Raw genomic sequence first — 25147 nt, 5'->3', positions numbered from 1 at the left:
TGGTTCTTTTGTGGAGAACTGTGGGCTCTTTTTTTTCTTGTGAAATATATTACTGCAAAGAGTACTGAACCGGTGGCTGAAAGCAACAGATAGACATATAAATGGATAGATGTTTGTGATAATATCAAGGGTGTTACATAAGGCCATTGTAAAAATGTGGTATTTAAATATGAATATATAAATAAATTTAACTCAAGCACAATAAAGAAATAGTCTTTGATGGCAGAGGGAAGTGTTTTATTTGTCCAGGATTTATATTGAAAAAAGGGAACGTGATTCATACTCTTCTTTTATCATGTACGATACTTCCAGCAGCTTCTTAATAATCAGGCTGTTTAGAGTTAAGTGCTCATATATTTTGTATGTCTGCTTTCAAGGCTGAGATTTTGATTACAGCTATTACGCAACTTCATCTTGCACTCTCCCCCTGCCAAGTGATGCTCTGTAAAGGGGCTGAACACTTACTGTGACAAGGGAAACTTGAGGCTAACGTAGCAGGCCTATGTTTCACTCTTCAGATCCGGGGAATGAAACCTACAAAAGGGGACTTCACTCGGCCTTTGAAAAGTCACAACAAGAATCTGGCTGCAAAGAACCACAAAACTCTACTGACCTCTAAACATTTATGAGCAGGAGTGAAGGATGTAAACAGGCCATGGACGTCTCCTCTTAAAACCACAGCAATGGCACTTTGTCAGGATAAACAGATTAATTGAATTCCAGAGGGGAAAATTTCTTTTGATGTGTGCAAATTGATTTCAACAAAGTGGTAAGTAGTCGTTTTACAGATTACTGCAGTTTAGTTGCATCAAAGCTGTTAAGATTTTGTTGTGAAGGTGTTGCGGTTTGACAGGACGTTACTTGACATGCTGTTACAACACCATGGAAGACATCACCATCATCTGACTGACTTTTTCTATCTCTCACTCACACACACACACAATCACACACATTGTCGACACGTACTAGCACACCCTGATGCACACATACAGTAACATGAGTTCTCTCATATGGCTGCCTGTCTTGCAGCAATTACATGATGTGCGGTAATTGCCAGTCTCTGAAGCGGGCTCTTCAGACACACTTCAAAGGGAGCCGAGCGCGTCCACGGGCGCAATTAACAAGATCAACGGAGCCCAGATGAGCTGGCGGGCCCCGCGCTCCTCTCCCCATTGTTCTCATTTTCACTCTCATTAGCGGGTACGCGGTGGGTGGAGGGGTTGGGTGGGGGTGTGACGGGCTGGGCACCTGCGGAAAAGCAGGATGCGCGGTGTGCAGTACAGGGAGAGAGTGACACGGAGGAGCCAACACTAATGCAGCACAGGGACGCTGGTGTTAATGATCGTTGTCTAAGCTACTGGAGGAGGGCACAAACAGCCAGCTGTGGGTGTCGAGGCATGTGAGGAAGTGGAGTCGACTCCTGTGAGGCTGAAGTGTGTGTCCCTTTCTGTGTCTGTGTCTGTGTGTGTGTGCGCGCGCGTAAATGTGACTGGTGCACCTGGGAGAGGATATCACCACGGCAACTGGATTGAGGCTGTCAGTACACTGGAGAAGCTGCCGCTTCGCTTATAACACACAGACACACACACTTTGAGCACACACTCCAGATAAGTCAGTCTCGAATGGTCCATGAATATCTCTAGTGACACCTAGAGGACACCAGGCGGAAACAGACAGACAGACAGACACTTCTAGATAGTGTTGATAATCTGCCCAACTCTAACAACATTTTGCCCAACCTAAATTGGTGAAGAGATTTTATATTTTCTACATTTCCCTGGTGAAATTTACAATTGCCTCTGTTCTAGATAACTGGAGTTGATTCTGAGTGTTGGCGACGGATAAAGTATGTGATGATACATCACCCTTCATCCACCGCGTTACAACTTTTCCATCCTTCACTCAGCTTGTCTTTATGACTCACCAGACACTCTCCAGCATCCCCCTTAAGATCTGAATATTGCATCTCTGTGGCACCGATTAAATTTCTGCAAGCAATAAACCAAATGAGTATATATATGGTACACTAAAATGCATTCCCAGCCACCAAAGGGGAAAACATTTAACTTCAGTTGTTGTATTCTTTCAAAGTTGGATTTCCTGCTGTCTAGACCACTTTAGTCTTGGTTTTTTATTCGAATCCAGCCTGGTTAGCTTGTAAAAGCCGACTGGTTAGAGCTTTTAAGTGCACCATTCATTTGTTTCTCCTGAATGTTTAATGCTACGAGGCCCAGTGGTGCAGAGGAAGACTTTGAAATGTGTGGGGATGAGTTCTGAATAGTGGCACATGTAGCAGCAGCCGGTCAACTTTTATCATGTAGAGGTGCATTAAAATACATTACTGCCATTCTGCTTGGGAGTACCCCTGAGATAAATGTAGCAGAGAGGTGACGGGAAAGTAATCACACTAACCTGACGCTTTCCAGCAATTTCCATCCCTACCAACTGTGGGGGAAATCATCCAACTTCTCAAACATTCGGCATGCAAGAATCCTCCATCAGAGGCAAACGTGTGACTCTGAGTGTGTCACTTTTCACACAATAGCGAAGCTGGACCAAGCTTTGTATTCACATTGTACAGCTCAGACAGACAACATTAAAACATCTAACCCTGACTGTGCTCTATCAATCCAGTCTAACCCGGCATAGACCGCACGCTTCCTGTGCCAAACCACAAGAGGACCAAGAGGGTGGGGGAACAGGGACCATCGGCCCGCTGCAATAACAGCTTAAAGAAGACTTTAATTTACACCCAAGACAGGCTGGTTTTCTTGTACGTGCTATTGTTATTGTCATTTGGCTTTTACAAGCTGGAGAGAAAAATTGCTTGTGTGAAAACAAGGTATTAAAACTGTTGGATGTGTTTCTTGTGTTGGCAGTCGGCCTGTTGATGGTAATAGACGGAGCTAGCTATAGTTGGCCGCCTGGCTGTGATTTGTTCAGCAAGGCAAGTGCTTAGGAACAAATTGTACCATGCGACTGAGAATATAGAATTTGCAACGTTATTCTGGCTGCTTAAGGCAGCTCCACTCCATGTGTAAGAAAGAAAATCTTGGCTGTTGTAGAAACACATTCCTGCCTGTGTGCACTTACACAAACACACACAATTTAAGCACTCTTGGCTGGTACAGATATGCGACATACAGCACAGTTTGGTAAATGTCTGTCTCTGCAGCTTAGCGAGAAAGAGAACACTGTGTGAATGTGTGTTTACATCTCAACTTCAATGCTGTGAACTTGGTTTCACAGCGGCCAGATGGAGATTTAGCATGTGAACATGCGCGCCACAGAGATGAAAATACACATAGTGAGTGAAAAGGACTAAAAACAGAGACTCTAATCAGGTCTGGCTGAGTGTGGCTTTGGGATTTGGGGGAGAGAATGTAGTTCAATTACAAGGTTTTGGAAACTCACTGAACAGCTGGGCCAATATGTCCATTCAAGACATAAAAACTCTTTTTTTCCAACCAACAGATTACAGGCTAAATCAATGACTTTATGTACTATAATCAATCATAGACTCACACATTAGTCAAACCAAATAAGAGTATCACACTCTCAATTCTGAAGTGGCTTTCAAAGCATCATATCCATAAAGAAAGAAAAAAAGATGCCGAAAAATGTTGTTTGTTAAAAATACTTAAATTATGTAATAGACCATCATCAGTCACAATGTTTTCAAAGTCCAGACAGATGTAGACAAACAAAACTTTTGACCCACATCCCATCTGTAAAGTCTCTCTATTTGTGTGAACTTCTGTGTGTGTTTGTATGTATGTGAGTGTGTGTGAATGGGAGTGGCCATGACTGGTAAGGGAACCAGCAGACAGACAGACAGAGAGCCTCAGCTTTAGGAGGGCCTGTGTAATTATGGTCAACCACACTCCCCACCGCCACCTTTATTTATAGGGTTGCAAACACACTGGGGCTTCAGAGTGCTTTTCTCTGTGCATTCCAGCATACTGGGACTTTTTGGTGGGGGTTGTAAACAAATTATATTTTAAGTAGAGTGTAAGGGGATTGGGAGTGTGTGCATGTTAGTGTCTGTGTGTACAAGAAACATTAATCTGGATATATCTGGGATGTCAAGGAAAGATTGGCTTCACCAGATGTTAATGCCAAATACCCGTACCACAAGTTATCACAAGAGTGCATCTCCTTGTTCCTCCAGTCAAGTTTGATGGAGATGGAGGGTAACTCATGCTAACAAGTACAGACAGAATTCATCAAAGAAACATGCCGTTGAGGTTTGGTCAGAAACAACGGGGAGGTACGGCTGCTGGCCACAAACCTCTGTGGACGGGGAGCCCATTCGCCTGGTAGCCTTTAGGCATGAGCCACGGTAGCCCAGGCCAGCCGTCACCTTGGGGATGCGGCAGAGCAGAAGTGAACAGACATGCGAGTTAACATGAAGAGAAAAGAGGAAACACATGGATGTGACCTGGTAGCTTACTATTTTTTCATTGGTTGACAGAAAGCTATTCCCATCTCTCTCTCTCTCTCTCAGGCTTGGTTTGTGCTGGCTGAGAGCACATCTGCTGCACAACTGAAGGAAATGTAAAATGTTCAGGATATCCGGTTGTAATGAAACTCCAGGTTGAATGAAAGAGAACAGGGTGGATGTAGGAGGGGTAGTTCATGTGTAATGCCTGTCGGTGGACCCAGAGTGGTGGCGAGGCTTAGGACCTCTTAGGAACACATGAGCAGACCCCGCAAAATCTATGTGTGGAGAAATGTGTGTGTAATGTGGTGGGAGGGCAGGGGGCTCATATTGAGTGCAGGTGCGCTGTGAGAGACTGAGAAGGGGAGGAGATTTAAGATGTGAACAGAGAAAATTAGGGGCTTTGATGAAAACCAATGACATCTGTGATTATGGTACATGTGTGTGTGTTCATGCATGCCTCACATGTGCTTGGCTGAAGCAATCTCAGGTATGCAATCTATCCATCAATCTATCCATGTATGAAAAACCTTTCTTCATGATCATGAAAAGCAGGACGTTTATATCCTATATAGGCAGCTCAAACTTAGAGAGAAGTGAAGTAGGTAAGAACTGTGATGTGATAAATAAATCACGTAACCCCCTTTCACATGCAGTATGCACAACATTTGGTTATGTGAATGCCAAATCTGCTCACTCTCACTTTATACAGACTTTTTCTGCCAGCCCTCAAGTAGTAAGGTCAGAGTGAGCTGAAGTACAAACACAGCGGGTAGCTTGAGCAAGTGCGTGGTGTGATAGTTGGGCACATTTCACCTTTGTCTTTTGACAATGTGGCAAAAAACATACGTTTCCATTAGTATTCTAAATCAGTAAACAGTGTGGCAAAAAACTTAGTATCTGTCTCAGGCTGGTCTTAAGAGACAGGAAATAATGACAGTTTACGGGCATAAATGTGAAAGCAGCCTGAGGGGCTACCGGGCCCCAGCTATCTCTGGAAAAGTGGAGCAAAATCTTAGGGCTTTGCAGTTGACAAAGCCCTAAGAAGAAGGAAAGCTAAATGAAGACAGTAATGTCAACATGAATATTCCTGCAGAAGTCCCTTTCCCCTTGTCTAAAATAACCTTTAGTGGAATTTTTTTAATTAAATGTGAATTAAAACAAATAAGCAGGATAATAATTATACTTAAACTGTGAATTGACATGTTCAATTAAAGCTCATTCATCCCGCAAGGTGGCCGAGTCTGTTACCAACAATGGAATTCATTCATGGGATGACACCAAGCGGCAACCTCCAGAAAAGACGTTCTTTACAGCAGAAATAAACATGTTGAAAACCTGGTACAAAAGACGCGTGTAGTCTGAATAGCTCATTTCTCGATGTGCTCTCACTGTGAGGGGGGTGAATTTTTTTCTAACGCGGGAATTTCAAAGATTTTGAAATTACTAGTCTTCCAATAAGAGGCACAGCTGCCTGTGGGAACACTGCAGCTAATGGCTAGGAGGCTCAAACACCGCCTCTTTACGTCACCTTGGCTCGACAGAAGCAATATGGCTCCCGCTGACGATTGGTCTCAAAACAGCTCTTCAGAAACAGATGGGTGTAGTCACGGATACTACGTCCATATTTTATACAGTCTATGGATGACACACACTTATGGAACCGCCCCCCTGGCTGGCAAGAAAGGCTTCCTACTACAACAACCTAAAAGTTACAGGACTCTGCTGCCAACGAGTGTTAAAAAAACTTTTTTTATTATTCTTGACTGTTGTTCTTGGACTGAATGCAATAACTAATGAGACAAGCCCGGGTTGTGCTTCTAAAGAGTCCCATCGAAGAGGAGGAAATTGTGGATTAACGCTATTGAACGCTCCACTGTCCCCGGTGAGGGAACAAAAAATTTGCAACAATCAAAGTTCACACATCTTTGAGCAAACATTTAATCAATGGTTTCATTCAAAACTCTGAGTATTTTGATTAATGTATGTTTAGGCAACTTCTGACATGGTTGGTGTTTGTAGACCGACTGCTGTAATTTGTTGACACCGCTAGCAAACTAGCTAACAGCAGCTAAAAAATAACATCACTGGTTGGTGATGTTTAACTGATTTTAGATAAGTTGAGGGGAAGGATTTAAAATAAACACAAGGTACTTGTGCTGTAAGAAAGGATGAGAGCTCAGTGAAGAAACCCAGCAGCGAGAGCCAGCACATCACTGAGGTTATCAAGTAGGCGCCTCTCTTCACTGATGTTTCGTTCAATTAGGCCCACGACACCTTGGAGAGGCTTAAACAGTTAGCTCTAGCGTCCCAGAGCATCCCCCCTCCACCCCAATTTAATAACTCAACCCATACAGCAATGCCACGTTCAACAGACCCAGACTCAACTTTAGTATCAAGATTGGGAAGTTTTGAAAGGGAGAGACGGTTTTACCAGGCTGCACGAATGATATCATGCACTTTGTCTTTGATTATGAAGACTTTCTTTCCCTTCCCCTCTAAGACTGCAGCTTTATTGACCCAGTGAAAATGAATGTAACGGAAAATACATGTAACTGTCTGTACTTTTTGTAGGCTTTCTTCCTGGCGTCAGTGTAAGGGGAAGGGTTCTCACCTAGATATATGTAAACATCATGGAAAGGAAGGTCACAGAGTGCCCAGAAGTTTATCTTCATGCCTAAGTTTTTCTGTGCTTGTGAGGTGATATAAAAACACTTCAGTTTAACAATTAACATGCCCATATTCCAACCCCATAGAGTCAAATGTAGGCCCTAATTTACTATGCTCTTTTTGCCCGCCAGGTTTCTGTGCTGGTCACGTGACTGAAAACTATGAATAGTAGGGACATTTCTTAGTGGCATAGCTTTATAGACCATTTTTTAAAATCACGAAAATCGATATTATGTACTATATTGTTTGTCTTAAGTTAGTAGCTGGTTATATATATGGTATAAGTGGGATATAGAGTAGGTGGTTGTGTCAATTAGAATCCTGACATAAGTGGAATCATGCTCACCCTGTTGGGATTCAAATTTTTATGGCTACCCTCTCGCTACATTTTATCCCTTACTCATTTCCCACTTTTTTGTATGTCTTACTGAAATACCCTTGTGCATGCTGCAGTGATAATATCGTAAAAGTGATCACTGCAGAAGAGTCCCGTTCCTCCTACACGTGACAGAAATAACCTCCTGTTTGAGGGGCTTCAGAGTCAGTGAACTCACCTGAGCAAGGCTGGAACCTCCACGTTCAAAGTGGGGTCATCTCACCTCTGCCACTGAGCTGGATAATTGATGGAACTTGATATGACTCATGTAGTGTCACACTTCTCCCATCACACACGTGCAGACGTCCTTTTCTGAGACCTCTTTAGAACAGAGTATGGTATTATTTTCTCTGAAATGCACTGACTGAGCAGCTGACCCAGCTGTAACAGACACTTAAACCCTGTGTGTCCTGCGTGTCTGCGCGATGTAACACTGCTGCTGCACAATGCTTACTTGGCTTTGTGTGTAAATGCACACAAAGCACACAAGCAGTCTCTATAGAACGCAGATGGCTGACAAATAGGGAATCATACAAGCCACAGATAAACAGAAGAGGGAAAAGATGGAGAGGGAAGCTACTCACAATAACAAGTGGAGTGTCGCGAGCCTTTTCTCAGCAGTTGTGTTTACCCTCGCTCAGTCCTCCAGGAGTAATTTGGGGAAAGGAAGAAGAGACAGAAGTTAGACAGAGCACAGAGAGACCAAAACTAGCAAATAACTGTCAGGAGGCAGCCTGTCTCCTTCAATGTTAGGTGTTTGTGCTGACAGATACACAAAGGCGAATACACACTGATACATCAATGCACGCACGTACGGTATTTTTTTTTTTAACTTTGTCTCTTTCAGACACGCAAACTCTCAGAAGTGAATCTGAGCTTTAACAGTAGAGTACACAAGCGTGAGGATTTGCTTTATTGTAGTTGTTTGGCAAGGACCAGTTAACGATGCACCTTCAAACTTAAGCATCAGTGACAATATCTCACTCCCATCCATCACTCTCTGCTGGCTCACACAACTGAGAACACATTCACACCCTCCCCTGGCCTGTTCTTAACCAGCAGGAGGATGAGAAAATACCCAGACCAGGGTCAGCGGTTGGGTCAAGCCTCTGCTGGCAGCTCGGTCCTATCTGTGTGAGAGTGAGTCAAGGTGACATGAAGGAGGGGAGTTTGGGGTTTATTCCTTGTTTCCACAGAGAGACATGGAGCCCAGGGTCAATATTGACCGTCAACCATCCGTGAGCTTGGCTGGACACCGCTTGACTTTTCTTTTTCAGATCATTCGACTCTAACGGGGGGAGGGAAAGTACTCCAGCACGGAATAAACCAGACACACACTCACACACACACACACACACACACACACACACACACACACACACACACACACACACACACACACACACACACACACACACACACTTAGACTAACACTCATACGTGCGCATGCACCGGTCTCAATCTGCCATCTGGAGAAGACAGGCAGGTATGGGGAGGCTTTACAGTGAACTGTGTGGGAGTTGCAGCGGTTTGGGCAGAGTGACAGAGAAGGTGACAGAGACAGGGAGAAAATGTGAGAGGAAAAATGAGAGTGTTGGAAGAGGAGAGGAGGAGGGGGCAGCGAAATGTAAAATTTGATTATAACAGCATCACTGAGGCCTCTTATATTTGTTTTAACTGGACATGGTCAAATCATTTCGGCTGCCCGCTTGTCTTTTGGAGCACCATCAAGCTTGGCGTGACAAACCCTGCTCCCACCTCTCCTGCACACACAGTTTTGCGATCCCAATTCCTTTTGCTCTGACTTTTCTCACTCGTGTTGAAGCTGAAACCATCTGATGTATGGTCTATAATGCTCTCCTCTCATAAAAACACTTCAGACACTACCACAACCCAACACCACTCAAGGAGAACTATGTTTTGGCTAAACTGGGATTCAACAGTCCAGATAAAGGCTTTACTCTAAACATGAACATTGTCAGAGCTGACTCAAACATACTGACTGGACATTCACAAAAGAAGCTCAAGTCAGACTAAACTAGTGGTCTGCCAGCAGCCCCAAGAGAAGCTTTCCTCAATACATGACAGGCCTCAGAGGAAGTATAGAATGATAAGCAGATCCTCCCAGTTTCTGTCGAGAATATTTCAGAGCTGTCAAAAAGGGCATGAACACCCAATGTCAAGCCTAGTTCCTATTGCATGTAAAAGTCCTGTCGCTGTTCTCATGTCTTCATACCATTTATGAAAGTTTTCTGTGGAGAAAAACAGAAAAAGATAGAAAGGCATGAGCGGGAGGAGGGAAGGAGAAGTTGCGATCATCTTGGAGGGACTGCTCCTTTGTTCTGCGGCATTAATCTGCTTTTTTTCCGTTCCACTGCTTGTTCTTTTGATCCGCTGTTGGATCATCCCCTTGATGATTCACTAACAGCAAAAGAAATTAAATACATCGGATTGACGACCCATCCCCTCCCTCCCTCCCTCCCTTTCCCCACTCCTCGCCACCACTACCTCCCTCCTCATCTCCTTCCACCCCTTCTTCTCCCCGAGGCCTCCATTTCTTCAATAGATAAGCAGCGGATCTGTTCTTTATCGCTTCACTCTCCATCTCTATCCCTTCTTTCCCTTCTTCCTTCTTTTCTTTCCCCCCCCTGCGCTGGGTTTAATCCCAGCCTTGCGGTGGATGCATGTCAGAGATGTAATTCCATTGTTGAACATGCTCTTCTGAGCCCCCCACCCCACCCCAAACTCAGTCACTCCCGGGCCCGCATGCATATTCATCAGCTATCAAAAACAAAAGGCAGATCACACTGTTTGTCATGTAGCACAACCAGTGCTATTCAATTCTCTCCCTTCGTTGCTGTTTCTGGCAGATTAGTGCGTGTTAAACATATCTCAGACACGCAAATCCTAAGTACCAACATGTAGACATTCAATCAGAGAAAGAAAGTCCATGAAAGCTCCTTATACTCCGCTTATGTACAGTCACTGGGAAGTCTGGGGAGAGAGAAGAGTACAGTTGAAAGCAGACAAGAGTAGAGGATTTAAGAGCAATGTAGGAAAAAGGGGTCAGTTATGCAAAGGGACATGAACAGTTCTATGAGACTGTGGGCCATTCATCAGGCAGAGAGACACGGTCCCCTGGTCCTGCTCAAGTCTTCTGGGAGATGTCCAGGATGCAGCAGCGCTCAGCTCCAGGTTCCAGGCTTCAGGCTCCAGGGCCAGACAGATGTAAACACGGCCTGACCGCACACACGGCGCAGTGCCAGCCTGCCCTCACCTCGCACATAAACAGCCAGGGAGGCCTCACTGCGGGCCAGGGGACAGACAGACAGCGCTGAACCTGGCTAGAGGCAAGGAGAGAAGTAAGGAGAGAGACAAGAGGGGAGGGAGCAGAGAAAGAAGAGAGCACAAGGCAGTGATCTTATGCTTGTTAGAGCAGTTCATATTAAAAAAAAACTGCAGCATCGAGTATTGCTTGTTTTAACATTGTATATTCTATATTCTTATTGTTTGCACTTCCTAATTGCAGTTCATGCCACCACCAGCCGTGTGTGCATTTGGCTGAATCCGCTTAGATATTTTTTACACCGCCCTGTTGTGACAGATGTGCTGGGCTCCTCAGCGCCTGTTAGATTTATGCGTCAGGACAAATATGGGTCAAAATGAAACATCCAACACGGTGGCTTCTTCTTGCTTGTTCTTCTTTCTTCTTTTTCATTCCCTTTGCACTTTCTTCTTTTCAAAGCTCAGCTCAGCGGGACTGTGTGTCTGCTTCACCACAGCCAGGTTGTGTGTGTGTGTGTGTGTGTGTGTGTGTGTGTGTGTGTGTGTGTGTGTGTGTGTGTGTGTGTGTGTGTGTGAGAGAGAGAGAGTATGTCTAAATGTGTGTGTGTGTGTACGCTTGTGTGATGAGACGTGACAAGCGCCTTCATCCTCCCCTCAGACGCTGCATTCCACAACGCTCTGCCACTCGCTCCATGTGGCGCGCTTTTCATCTTTCCTCTCCCCGTTCCTTCCTCATTCTTCTTCTTCTCTTCTTCTTCTCTCTCCATGCTTCTTCTTCTCCACGCTCTCACAGGTGTAAGGAAGGCGCACGGAGGAATGAAAGGGACAAGATTCTAATTAGAGGAGGAGGCTGAGACAAAAGCAGGAGGATAACGAAGGGAAGCTACGATAACACATGTAAAACACAAAGCCTTAATCTTGGAGAGCGTTTGGAGGGATCGCTCATTTCTCTCCCTGTACGATGAAGCGAGGCAGGGGGGTTGTGTGTACGGGAACACGAGGGGATAGGATGTGATTATGAGCACAGAGCTGACAGACACAGAGATTGGCATGTGTGCGTCTGAGGAAGTGTGTGTGTGTGTGTGTGTGAGAAAGAGAGAGAGAGGGAGTGTGTGTGTATCCCCATAGGGCCTTCAGCTCCCTCTGTTCATAGGGCCCAACTTAAAAAAACACAGCCATGTAAAAACACGCATCCAGTTTTACTTTTAGCATTGTTTACTTATTTGAAAAAAGTGCAACAAAGTACCTATTTATTTAAATAACTGCATTTTAATTCAACACCTGTGAAGAAGTTTGGAGTACAAGTTACTCTGCTTTGTCGACTGTAAGGTTTCACAGAAAGAGGAGGATAAAATATCAAGTCCACAATGTTGAGCTATTTTTGTTGCTGCCTCTCTGGTTAGCCAAAATGGTTGCTGTCATACTCTCACTATCCTTCTTTCAAGTTGTTGTTTTTTCCCCTTTTTATGTGGATTCTGTGTATTTCCCTATTTGTCTCACCTCAGAGCTCCTCTGACATGCTGATGTTCCTCCAGGGTCCTTCCGTGACACCATAGGGCTCAGGGACTTTGGTTTCCTTGCCACTGCTGTGAAACTCCATTCAGATGATGAAACTGCAGTGCAGCTGTGTCTGCAGCTCACGGTAGGATGCTGGTGCCTTTGTGGCTCTCTGCAAGCCTGAGCCGAATTCTCACTGATGAAAGAGCCTGCAAATGTGCCTCTTTAGTCTTGGCCTGTACTTCTTCACTGAGAAGCCATTGTGACTTATATCTATGCATGTCTATGTGTTTGCGTTTGTGTATGTGTATTTATTTGACTTCATACATCCTCAACATTATCTTATGATCTTCTTGACTGAAACACTCAACAATTGTCATAGAAGCAAATGCAATAGCACTCTGATTTTAAATCCTGAGTGGGCATTTGAGTAAAGAAATATTTTAGACAGCTTTTAAAATCTTGTCATGATTCTTTGATCCTGTGAGTCACAGGGAGGCTGGAATTAAAATGAAAAGATAACCCAGCAAAGCACATTTCCACAGAGTTTCCCTGCAATGTGACACAACAAGTGAATAAAAAAATATCTACTTTCACGTCCTGTGGATAAGTCGCAAAGATTCATAATTATTTAATCAAGACCTATGTTACTTCACATTACCTTTAGTAGTCTAACACTTCATCTCATTATCTATTCTTTAATTTGTGGTGTACTTAGCTATTTAAGAGAAGTTTCTAATTACAGCTAAAAGCTTGACAGCTGTGCCAGTTCAGGGGCTGCATCCACTGAGGAACCCGACCATTGTAGCCTGTGTGGACCACTCAGGCTGAACTGAAATGACTCAGTCTGATCTATGTACAAGCTTACAGCACCAGCTGTTCTTGCACCCTCCTCTAACTAAGCCCTATAACTACCTGGAAAGCTTTGCTAGAACTAGCTGACTTCCCTAACTCCAAGTAACTTAAACTATCATATCAAAGCTCATTTTGAGTTTCAAGGCCCCTTAACATTTGTTTTGCAAGCTATTCAACTGAGTTAAACTTAAATTTAAAACTGTAGGCTATTACTTAGCCACTTGAGAGTCCACTATCTTGTTTGAAATGGAGCACAATTACTTTAGGGATATGTTGGACCATGAGGGATGAACTCTGAGAATCCTTTGTGGCCCAAGAAAAGTAATACACATTAGTAATGTGCGGATCGATACTGAAATATCAATACTTCTGATAGCAGATCTTTATCCTCTAAAATTGATTCTCAAATCAAAATATCGATACTTTTTATATTTCAGTCATTTGAGGCAATGTATATCATTAACAGGAACACAGTGGAAAGTATCTAAACCATTGATCTTGTCTAAATGATACAAGGTTGGTGGGAACAACTAGTTCTAGTTCTTAATAATTAAACAATAATTTATTTTAATGGTTATATTGTTTTATTTTCTTCTTTTTTTTAGTGTTTAAAACACAACTTTCACATATTTTGTATGATTGTGTACTCTGTTTGTTTTTTCTGTTGTATTAGCTTGGCTATATTGTAAATGAGGCCTCTTCCTCAATATACTTACAAGTTTAGAATAAATAAATAACTCAGAAATACACTTCTTGTTTTAGATTTACCAGACACATTAGGTGTATTTGCACAAAGTATCAGTATCCGATCAGTATCACCGATACCAGCATGAAATTTACACAGTATCAGATTGGAAAGGAAATCGGTGGTATCGAACATCACTAATACACACATGAAGGAGCTTTCAATTCACAGTGGGCATGCAACCTGACTTTAGATAGGCTCTTTAAAGGATGCAGCTCCTGTATTGGGACACCGCTTAGTACGTCAAGCTAGCTGCACACTTAGCTCTTAGCTCTATTGGCAAACTCTGTTGGCTTGTTACTAGACCTAGGTGACAAGTAAGCTAATTAGTCTTCTTGTAAATCCTTTGAGTTACTTACAGAAAACCATAAACAATTATTTTGTATGATTGTGTTTGGTCACCTAATCAATGTGTCTGATGTTGAATATTTACTCTATCTTATCAAAGAGGGTTGAGTATAGCTGGCTAAATGCTCGACTATGTTGGGCTGCTGGCTGGCTACCTTCCCCTTAGCTCTAATAACACTCTGTTGGTTTGTTAATAAACTAACTATTACCACCTAGCACATTACTGTCAGAGCAGTCAGTACAAACAAACACCTTCTTAATATATGTGTGCTGGCATATAAATAATTAGTTAGTGAAGCACCTTATCAATGTAAGTATTCACTGTACTTTTAGCTTACTATGCTATAGGCTAAAGGTAGCACAGAGCTCAACTATGTTGAGTAGCTATCTGCAGACTTTGCTCTTAGCTCGATTCTCTGTGGGTTTGTTCCTATAAATTAAGCTGTAAGTGCCTTACACACGCCATTATTGTCAAAGTAAGCAACCAAACAGTTGCATTACGCTTTAGACTATGTGACCCAAATAAAAGACAATGACGGAAAGACGTCACAAAGAAAGATGGCACAAATCCTGCCACGTTTCTTGCATCTGTGAGTCACACAGGGCTGAAAATAAAATAAAAAAATAACCTGGCAAAGCACATTTCCACCGAGTCTTCCCCCCAGGTGATGCAAGACTTTAGACAAATGTCTTGTTTGTTCACCAGTGAACGGCCATCTTTCAAGAGGTGGCATGCCAGCGTGCGCGCACACACACACATACACATACAGAGGGAAATTTGCGCACAGGAGCAGATCATTTTTCTCCCTCATGAAGTAGGTAGTGAGAATATTACAAACCAAAATCATAACACATCGCCGTAGGGCATTAGGTCAGACGAGGAGAGGAGAGACAGCTGAGTAATTGAATTACAGTCCGACAGACAAGGAGATAGATAGATAGATAGATAGATAGATAGATAGATAGATAGATAGATAGATAGATAGATAGATAGATAGATAGATAGATAGATAGATAGATAGATAGATAGATGTGTGTTTGTGTGTGTGAGTGAGTGAGTGAGAGAGTGACAGCAAAGAGTCTTATCCTCCATTAATAACAGCCACTAATCCTCTGATGTGATTACCTCTCCCTCCTCCCTTCTCTACTTTACCCCCCTTCTCCCTCCATCCCTCCTCTGTCGTCCTCTCATTCAACAGCGCCAGCCACTTGTCTTCCACAGCAGAGCTCAGCTGGTCCAATTCCCCTGAACAGATCCAAGACTTCCACTGTGTTCAGCTGCCAGGACGATGGAGGTCTTCCAATTTGACGCCTCTCCTTACTAGAACTCGCCTCTGGGCAGGTGTATAAAAAAGCAAAAAGTCAGCAGTGTAAACGTGGAGAAGGAAGCACATTTAAACAGATTAGCAGCCATGCCTGTGTTCAAAGCTCTGACACTTAATGCTGCAAGAATGAGAGGTGACGTGTGATATGAATCGTAAAAAGATATGCTTTTGGATGTTCAAACGGTTATGGAAATATCTGCAAGCATTAAGGATTATGGGTGTGCAAAGGGAGGCAACAAGCATGTCAGTATAGCTATTTCTGTCCTCAATGACTGGCTGCCAAATACATTTTTTTCAGCATTTGATAAACTCCTACATCAATATAAAGTCTAGTGTGTTTCTATGGAAACTTAGACCTCCGAGAAGGTTGGAATTTGCCTCTTAGCTCAAGATGTGCTCAGTATTAGTGTGCTATGATAATTCTTTATGATGTGTTTAGTTTACATATGAATGATCAAATACTGAACATGCACAGATTGTGAAAGTATATCGGAATCAGGTTCTTGCAGAGAATAAATTGGTCTTGGTAATTGGATGTAAAAACAATGAAGATGGAAGCAGAGTAAAATGGTTAAAATGTGAAACACAAAGCTTTCAAAAGATAAAGCATGAAGCAACATGTATCATTTTGGGGGGGGGGGGGGGGGGGGGGGGGTTGTAGTCAAAAAGGAAAGCATCAGTCAGCAAGAGATCTTTAGAAAACTTGGACAGGATTTGGACTAAAGATTTTACAAAGTTTTAAAAGTTGCTGTACATGTACATTTTCATTTGACTTATGACTATAAGGGTTATTAGATCTTAAGGGCTAGAAGAATACATATGTACATACTTGTCTCTGTAGATACATAAACAGCAGAATGCACTTCAACCAGCATGACAAATACTCATATACTGTACGCATATGCACAACCATGCAGAGACAGTCACACACAGTCAGGCTGAGGCAGGTCCCCCCAGGGGAAGCGACGGTGCTACACAACTCTGTACTTGGTTTACTTGGTGTACTTGGGGATGTCTCCATGGAAACTGTTATGTCTGACCTTCAAACATGTGCGCTGCTTTCCATCTGGCTCAGGTTGGCTAATCAGATCACATCAACACACACACAAATGCACCATCACATCCCATCATGAATGGATATAATTTTTGGATCACTTCTAGATCACCAACAACCTTGACAAGTTTATGTGTTTCTGTAATGTTTGATTTTTTTATTTTTTCAAGCTTCGAGAATAACTTATTGATCAGACTTCAGTGAGCATCCCTTTTCCTGTTCACACATTCACAGGCATGTTATAGCTCCAATAAGATGAAAAGTTCTCTCTGAATAGTTTGCAGGGGGTTTGGATAAAGACTTGATTCAATTAGTGCTTCTTTCATCAGTAAGTAGGCCAAACTCTGGTGCTCTACATGCTTCCACAAATTACGTGTCCCCCTTCTCTTTTTTTTGTGTTATACCCCAACTCCCTTTCGCCTTTCATTTCTGCTCTGTTCAATACTCACATCTGCCCAGCTGTTCTCAAAACCATAAGGTTTTCCAGAAGGGCCAACATCTGGCAGCTCCTTGGTCCCAGGGCCGTGCATCCGTTCTGGGGCAGCAAGGCCTGCACACCAGCCCCTCCTGTGGAGCTCAGCCTTTGGTGTGTGTGGTACGGTTCAGAGTCTCCGTTTCCTGAGTGCTGGTGCCTTGATGTGGCCAAAACCATAGTACATGATTTATTACAGTGCTAACTCCCAAGTCCCCATAGCTAATATTGCCATTATTATGACCATACCTTTCCCCCTTCTCCTTAAATATCCCACCTACAGACTCACACAGAGGCCTTTACCAGATACAGCTGACACAACTCAGCATGGCTTACACAAGGAGCATGTTGTTATGGGATGTTTAGTCTCCCAAAATGTTTAAAGAGGGTGGGTAAAGTAGTTTGAAACATTGTTAATCGGCTTCAGCTCAGTGACATTGATCGCTTCCATTTGTATCCAAACTCCATATCCTTGTTGTATTGACTACTGGTTTGTTGCCTTGTGTGGTTCACGGGTGGCAGGCCTGGTCAAAGGGCGTCAATAATAGTGGCGGAAGCAGTGGCTCGGAGGTAAAATAATTTTTTCGCTGTGTGGCTAATCAAAGAGACCTCATCAAAGTCCTCCAAGCAGCGCCTACCACAACCTTCCTTGCCTCTTTTCTTCTGTTTATGTAAGTGCCAAGCAGTGTAATCAGCATGGCCTGAACAGAGAGGGAGATGGATGACAGGAGAAGAGGATGGAGAGGTGTAGCAATGGATCAGGAAGGCTCCGGTGTAAGCAAAGCCAACGTGAGGAGGCAGAGGACGGAGGGAGAAGGTCAGCGGACAGCGGAAGTGAGGGGCCCGGACATGAGAGGAAAGTCCAGAGAGGAGGGATGTGGTGAAGTTTTGTTTAGAAGCAACAGTTACACAGCATACTGTGGCTTTGTGAGTCAGTGGCTCTGACTTTTGATGGGTCACTACTGCAAACCAATAACCAACAATATTTACACAACTCTAGACAATCCGTCAATCTCTCAGGAAGTTATAACACTTGCATGTAAACGCAAAAACAACAAAAACAGTTCCATCATCAGTGGCTTACTTTCTTAGAAAGAGACCTAAACAAGTAGAAAAGGAAGTGGAAGCCCCTTTTCAAACACTCCTTCATCCACATACAAACATTGATCCCCACTCTGGTCCCTGCTGAGACTCAAGCTTAGGTATCCCCTCCTGGGACCGCCCATTAGTGGGAGACTCCCTCGCAGGCAGCTGCCTCAAAGCTCCACAGAGGTATCACATCTCCTCCTCTTCCTCATCTCCTTAATTAGGACAATTAAGAGATTTACAGGACAGATGGATGGAAATCCAGCTGGCTGCAGTGCGTGCCCCAGAGGATAACGCTCTGTCGATGATGAGGTGAGATCTGAGTGAGCGCTGGAGAGCAGTAAAAAGATCACTCACAGGACTCTGGCGCCATCTGGTGGTTGTTAATGTTTACTTCAGATTGAGGATTGTACGAGTTTTGGAAATGTAACGCTTTACATTTTTGTTTTTCTTAAGAGATATTAGAAAAATGATTGGTCAATGCCATGTCTTTGGTCTAAAGATGTGTCTGCTGAGTTAGGTTAGGTTGGGCTTAGGTTAGACTGGTTAGTTGTAGTGACAGGGATTTGTTGAACAGTTTTTTGAGCCATGTGTGTGTTCAGCTTTTTTAACCAAAAAGACTGGGAGGAGTTTTTTCTAAAACAAAACATTAATTTAAAGATATTAAAGAACATCTTCTTATTTATGTATTTGTGATTTCAGTTAGTTAAATGTGTGAAATGTTGGACTGTTGTTTTTCTTTAATTATTGGTTTCAGTAAGCATATTTTCAAACAGCCACATCCCATTCTGCAGACTGGTGATTGGCTAATAACAGAACATATTGTTTAAATTTCTCATTAGAGATAGTTAAACCAAAATGACACAAAATGTTTAATGAAAACCAAAACAGTTTGCAACATATCAAAGAGAAATACTGTGGATGTTTATTACTATACAAAACGTGATATCATGTAATTACATAAATAGTCGCAGTAAAAGTTATCACATGATTATTAAAGGGTTAATAAATCAGTTTATCAGAGGGAATACATTTTAAAACAGTTGTTTATTTGCAAAAAAAGAAATGCAGTTCCTCTTATCAAATTATGCTTTTTTAAAATCTTATGTATTTGAGGTAGTATCGCTCAAACTGTTAGTTTATCTTTATTAATGATGCCCCATTTAGTTTAGCCTAACTGTTTTGGCATCTAAGTTTAGCTGATTTAATTTGTTAGAAACAGAACAAGTAACAAATAAAATCAGATACTAATACAGAAAGTGATGCTAAAAGAAAAAATCTGAAGTAAACCCAAACACAAGAAGATTCTGAAACAGATCAGCTAGATTTATCTGAAACTTTAAAACTTGCTTGAACAGTCATTGGGGTTATTCAATTAATATTCACAATCTGGGGATTATCTGTCTACCTGGGTAACTTGAATTAACTAAACACTCAGGTGATTTTTGGTTTTTCCCCGCTGTGATAGGATAAAGGAGTAAAGATTTTAAAGATCATAAAAATCACAATCGTCTCTTGCTGATTTTCTAAAAGATCAAACCGCTGCATATTTGAGCATTTTAAAACTAAAGGAGCTCAGAGTTTTACAGCTCTTGTAGTGACTCAGCTCCTTTGTAGCGTAGCACTCCACCGGACAGCCACCTGAAGGTAAGAAAATTAAGAAAGAAAGCAATAAACTTGAGTGTAGTTTTTCTAAGTGGCTTAATTTTCTACATTTATATGTGTTTATATCGTAAAAATGTAGAAATACTGCAAAAACTCACACGTTCAGACTGCCATTTTTCTGTTTTATTCCTGTGAACAAACAGTCATAGGTTTAGATTTGAGCAGGACATTTAGTTAGACTTCTTAATTTGTGGTAATACTCACGTCGAAGCTGCCACGCAGTCACTATAGCAACAATCAACACCGCAAGCATCACTGGCAACAGGATGGCAGCCAGTTTACCACCACTTTGACCCTCCTCAACGCTAGCCTGGCAGAAAGCATTCAACAAGACGTTATCGTTGACCTCGGCAGGATGCAGCTCTGCCTGTCTTGTGAAGACTACAAACAAGCTCCTCAAAGTTACCATTTTTTCAAGTTGTTCTTTGGCTAATGGGTTTCAAACTAGGGGTGAGTATTGGCAAGAACCTCACGATACGATATGCATCACTATACTTGGGTCACGATACAATAGTATCACGATATCACAATATTGTGATATATTGCTAAATTCTACACAGTTAACTAGGAAAAATTTAGATGGAATATATGTAAATCATAAAATATTACTCAAAATTGAAAGGCCAAATTTAGTCAAAACTATTTGATTGAAAACAACTTTTCCACTTTATTGTTTTTGAAATACTGAAGTCGTATTTTAGTTCCAACTCGGCTAAAATACGAATTTTTATTTTTACAAAAAATCAATATCAAGAGTTGAAATATCGATGTTAGAACGGAGATCAAAGTATTGCGATATATTGCTGTATCGATATTTTTTCACACCTCTATTTCAAACAGCTGTGTACTACAACCCCATAAAAGTAGCTAGCTGCTAACTTTGCTCTTAGCACTACAGGCTGACTCTCCTAGGGGTTGCACATTCACTCTAGGAGCGCCTACATTTCAGAGCATAAAATATGTTTTACTTTCCAATACAAAGAAAGATCAAATATTTGGATTACAAGAACAGTTTTAATGTCAATAAATCAAACAGCAGATTGACAGAAAATATCTTTCTGTTTTTTGTTTGTTTTCATTTATCATTTATCATATAAAAGTTGTTCTGGTTTTCAAATGTGGGGACATTCGTATTTCGTTTAAATATTAAGGTTTGAATAACTGGAAGCTTGTACAGATGGCTGGATAGATCATCTTGTGTCAAAGCATCACTTTGGATCTTGGTTAGTGAAATACTTTTACATATTTTCAATGCAGCATTTTTAAATGAATCAGAGCACTTTCACAATATGGTGTTGTACTTTTACTGAAGTGAAAATAAATACTCCCCCCTAAACTGTTGTAATTAAAGTAATTGGTTTCATACTTACAGCAGCATGAGTGTCAGTAGATGTGGTGGTAACGTGATAATCGCTCTGGTGACCTGTCAGGCACAACCACAAAGAGGAAGTCTTGAATGTGTTGCTTTTAAGAAGACTAGCTGATTGCGAAAGGGGGCTGCTAATTCTGCTGTTAAAGGAACCAAGAAAGAAACACTTGCAACTGAGCCTTTGTAGCTACAGCTTGATGCCCCATAATAACACATAACCAAGACAGTGAGAAAACAATTATGAAAATATAACAGTCCAGAAACACACCACCTGTCTCTCCTGTGGTGATGGTGAGGATATTGCTAGCTTTACTGGTTCCGACACTACTCTCGGCAAACATGCGGATGTTGTAGGTCGAGGGATTTATCTCTATTATCGTGGCTTCTGTTTGGTCAGGACTGAAGTCTACAACTGTCTTTCTGTGATCCCATGAGGCTGTGAAAAAAACAAAAAAACACTGAATGTCAAAAGGTTTAAAGGCTTAGCCTTCACAGTTGAGTTACAGTGAAGTGGCAATAATTTAATTCTCCTTCGTAAAATGTTCCTGTACCGTTAACTGCTTTATACTCCAGGTAAAAGCCAATTATGGGGCTGTCACCTTCAAACCCAGCAGTCCATAAAAGAGAAATTGTACTCCCTTTTACCTCCTTTATCTCGACCACTGGGGGGTCTGGCGGCACTACATGTCACAAAAAATTGAAGTTAAGCAAAGAAATACAAGAGATTGTTTAATACAGCGGTGAATTTCATAATTTCTTCTTTTGCAGAAGGACAGATTGTGATAATGTCTTGTACACACAAACACTGAAGCTGTGAGTAATGAATCTACACCAAACTGACACAATAATAGTGCAATTTAAACTGAATTCGGTCACATTTTTTGATAAACAGATGTGTATATGATCCACATTTACAACTTTTATGTTTGATTTTGTTAGAACATGAAAATTAAGTTAAAGTACTATGAAAACACAATATATGGATCATTTTTTAATGTCCTAATGTCAAGAAAAAAGTACCTGATGTGGTACTTGTAGTTCCTTCTTCCCAGACTGTGGCAGCCTCCACTGATGAAGTTGTGTGAGCTTAAGACGGAAAGAAAATAATTTCCAAACAAAATAAGTGAAATTATTTTGCTGTGTCTAATGTGTAACCAAAGTAATGCATGATTTTAAACCAGCAGTACATACGTGTAATAAAACTTGTATTGTCCCTTGTGCGTGTACCAGCAGTGGAAGTCGATCTTATGGCGGTTGACGGTGTTGAGGTTTTGTGAACTTTGAACAAAAACATAAGTAGTCTTGTTTATTTGGGTGTAATGTTAAGCTGGCTTTATAATGGTAACAAAAATATTATTTTCAGTCTTATTTCAGATCTGCTCTCATGTTCGCCAGCTTACCCTCATCCAGAGTGGAGCAGAGAGGGGCGGTTGAGGCAGGTCCAATTCCTGCGTTAGTTTTGGCCTGTATCAACACGCCGTAGAAGGCAGAAGACCTCAGGTTGCTCAGGACGATGCTTTCAACATCGCGTGTGGCTGTCACACTCAAGTGCTGCCACCTTTTGAATTGTCTTCCATGAGGATCGTACTCTCTGTAGCTGATGCTGTAACTGCGGAGAACTCCATTTCTGAGATCAGGTCTCGGAGGCTGATCGAGAGAAAACAAACACACTTTAGGTAGCAAAGGATTGAACACTGTTACTCTTTATAAATATGAGGGGATGCTTTACGGAAAGCATGTTTGAACATTATGCTATGCAAAGTTTCTAAAGCCTTTACTTATTTAAAACATTAAACAATTAAATAATAAAGTTTCAAATCTTAGTTTTTACCTTCCAGGTGACTTTGATGCTGTGAGAACTGAGTGTCTCAAGCTGCATGTCCAGGGGAGGACCCTCTGGTGCTGGAGGAAAAAAAAACAACAATCATCAAAAATAACTCGTTTGTCTCTGTATGTCATTAAGAGACATCAGTCTTCATTTCAGTCTGTTCCATACGCAGCTAAAAGTCCTCACAGGAGCTTAAACTATGTCACACCAGTGTCTACCTGCTTCTTTTGTCATGATTGTCAGAACGTTGCTGGGTTCACTTATGCCCACATCGTTGATGGCAAACATGCGCAGGTTGTAGGTCTTTGCTGGACGCAAATCCACCAAAGTCAATTGAGTTAGTTCAGGATTGTAGACTTCAGTTGTCACTGCGGTGTCCCAGGATGCTTGTAGAAGGAAAACATAGACATGATGCATACGCCAAAGCATATTTCTAAAGGTATAATGTTCCTCCTCATGTCTGATCGAGATGTTTTCTGTGCTTACCTTGTTTGTTTTTTAGATCAATCCTGTAGGTTGTGATGGGCCTGCCGCCATCAAACACAGGAGTCCAGCGGACAGTGACAGTTCTTTCCTTTACCTCTCTGGTCTCCACCTTTAGGGGATTTGGACGCACTACAAAGAAATAGAAAGTACAATCATATACAGACCTGAAACTTTAGGAGATAGATGAAACAGAAAAGTGCAAAATAATTTTCAATCGATATGTTTCAATGAATAATAAAGCAACAAGACCTTTACTTTTGTAACAAACACTGACATATTGTATTTGATGCGTCTCACCTGGCATTACAGTCAGAGTCTGCTGGTGTTTGTGATCATTGAACCAGCCTGGTATCTCAACACGGCAGCCGTATATCCCAGAGTCGCTCTCCTCCACCTGTCTGATGGTCAGCGACACGTCACCTTCATCCAGCAAACCCATGAACAGGTAACGCTCTGACAGCCTGCTGACCATTACTAACCCATCAGACCTGATCACCTCACCGGCACAGCCTCTGTTGGGGATGGCTCCTCGACCCCAGCATGCAGGCAGTTTCCCGTAGTACTTGGCATCATAGTTGCAAATCAAAGTAACATCTGTTCCCACCGTGGCTATGATCCCTTCTGCAGACACACAACCTGAGAAGATAGAAAACATTGCTGGCAGTTAGGAATATTTTGTAAAAGCAATCAAATGTTAATCGTTCTCATGGCTGACTTACTGAGGAGGAGACAAAAGAGAGAACTGCGACACAGACGAAGATGTCCTCTGCCTAAATGAATCATTTTCACTCACTCTTGTCTCAGAATCAATCAAAGGATTTAGTTCACCTTCTAAAAGGCACTAAACCAAACCACAGTGTGGTTTCTGCTTTGAAATCTTTCCAAATCACATGACACCGCCCTTGATATGCTCACACAAACAAATTCTCCCTGCAGAAGAGGAATGTAGAAAGAAGCTGTTTCCTTTTCTGCGGTTTTGGTTCCTTGTTCTAGAAATGGCACACAATTTATTTTTTGTGGATAGACAGACACAATCAAGGTTATTATAACACTGCTGTTGTTTTGTCTCAGTGCTTGTAGCAGAAGGAAAAGAGAGGCACCCATCATGTTTAACCATACTGATTCTTTGGATCTGCAGAATTGTAGCAAGAAAAGGTGCTTATTTATGAACGGAGCATGTTTGTTTTAGTTGAAATTATTTCATATAATTTGTAGAGATTCTAAAAGAACTCTGCGGCAAACTTTTTTTAATCAATCGATGAACACAAACACAGTTTGTCAGTCTTTATCTTCATTTACTAAAAGATACAATCATCCTGTCCTGAAATAAAACAATGACGGAATAGTAAGTCTGGTTTACTCGAGGGCCATGGCCTTTTGTGTGCTCCTGAGACTGCTGAGTCAACATGAGAGTCTGCAGGAGGTTTAGTAACCCGGCACAGGACTTCCTCTTTCATTAATCCCAGAAACACAAAGCTGGTGGCTCTGTTCCAATATTTTCAACCATAATGCTGTAGATTATTTCAACTGATTTAAGTATTTGAAACGTCTTTAATAGGTAATCAAATATTTTAATGTATTATGAGTTAAGTTGTACGCCACATACAAATAAAAGAATAGCTTTTCTTGTCTGTGTCACTTCACC

The 25147-nt window shown here is 41.9% G+C and overlaps 1 protein-coding gene and 1 long non-coding RNA gene across 3 annotated transcripts; one reads left to right on the top strand and one right to left on the bottom strand.

The window, feature by feature from the left end:
- Nucleotides 1-440: 440 nt before the first annotated feature.
- LOC117817808 lies at nt 441-15932 on the top strand. Its single transcript, XR_004632221.1, has 3 exons — nt 441-769; nt 12278-12414; nt 15417-15932. It is a non-coding gene; the product is annotated as an uncharacterized LOC117817808 (long non-coding RNA).
- A 3124-nt stretch (nt 15933-19056) lies between these two features.
- LOC117817973 (Down syndrome cell adhesion molecule-like protein 1 homolog) lies at nt 19057-24493 on the bottom strand. 2 transcript variants are annotated; one of them, XM_034690790.1, is made up of 14 exons: nt 24222-24493; nt 23800-24138; nt 23503-23631; nt 23235-23402; nt 23020-23090; nt 22589-22835; nt 22380-22466; nt 22209-22274; nt 21740-21868; nt 21457-21624; nt 21190-21242; nt 20024-20129; nt 19918-19948; nt 19057-19795 (listed from the first exon to the last, which is right to left on the bottom strand). In XM_034690790.1, exons 1-14 carry the CDS (start codon nt 24283-24285, stop codon nt 19738-19740), a joined length of 1716 nt encoding a protein of 571 aa, XP_034546681.1. In that variant the 5' UTR covers nt 24286-24493; the 3' UTR covers nt 19057-19737. The 2 variants fall into 2 exon arrangements, with proteins under 2 accessions (XP_034546681.1, XP_034546682.1); XM_034690791.1 differs by having other exon boundaries at nt 21460-21624.
- Nucleotides 24494-25147: the final 654 nt, after the last annotated feature.

Source organism: Notolabrus celidotus, chromosome 8 (genome assembly GCF_009762535.1).
Source record: "Notolabrus celidotus isolate fNotCel1 chromosome 8, fNotCel1.pri, whole genome shotgun sequence".
Lineage (NCBI taxonomy): Eukaryota > Metazoa > Chordata > Actinopteri > Labriformes > Labridae > Notolabrus > Notolabrus celidotus.
The sequence above is the reverse complement of the archived record's forward strand: the minus strand, read 5'-3'. Positions and strand labels throughout refer to the sequence as shown.

Excerpts from the sequence above, each read along its gene's own strand:
- LOC117817973 (XM_034690790.1), bottom strand. The coding sequence starts at position 24,285 with ATGATTCATTTAGGCAGAGGACATCTTCGTCTGTGTCGCAGTTCTCTC. Across the intron at positions 23,403-23,502 it reads TGATCTAAAAAACAAACAAG|CATCCTGGGACACCGCAGTG; the intron begins GTAAGCACAGAA and ends TCCTTCTACAAG. Across the intron at positions 19,796-19,917 it reads AAAAATGGCAGTCTGAACGT|GTGGCTGTCCGGTGGAGTGC; the intron begins GTGAGTTTTTGC and ends TCTTACCTTCAG.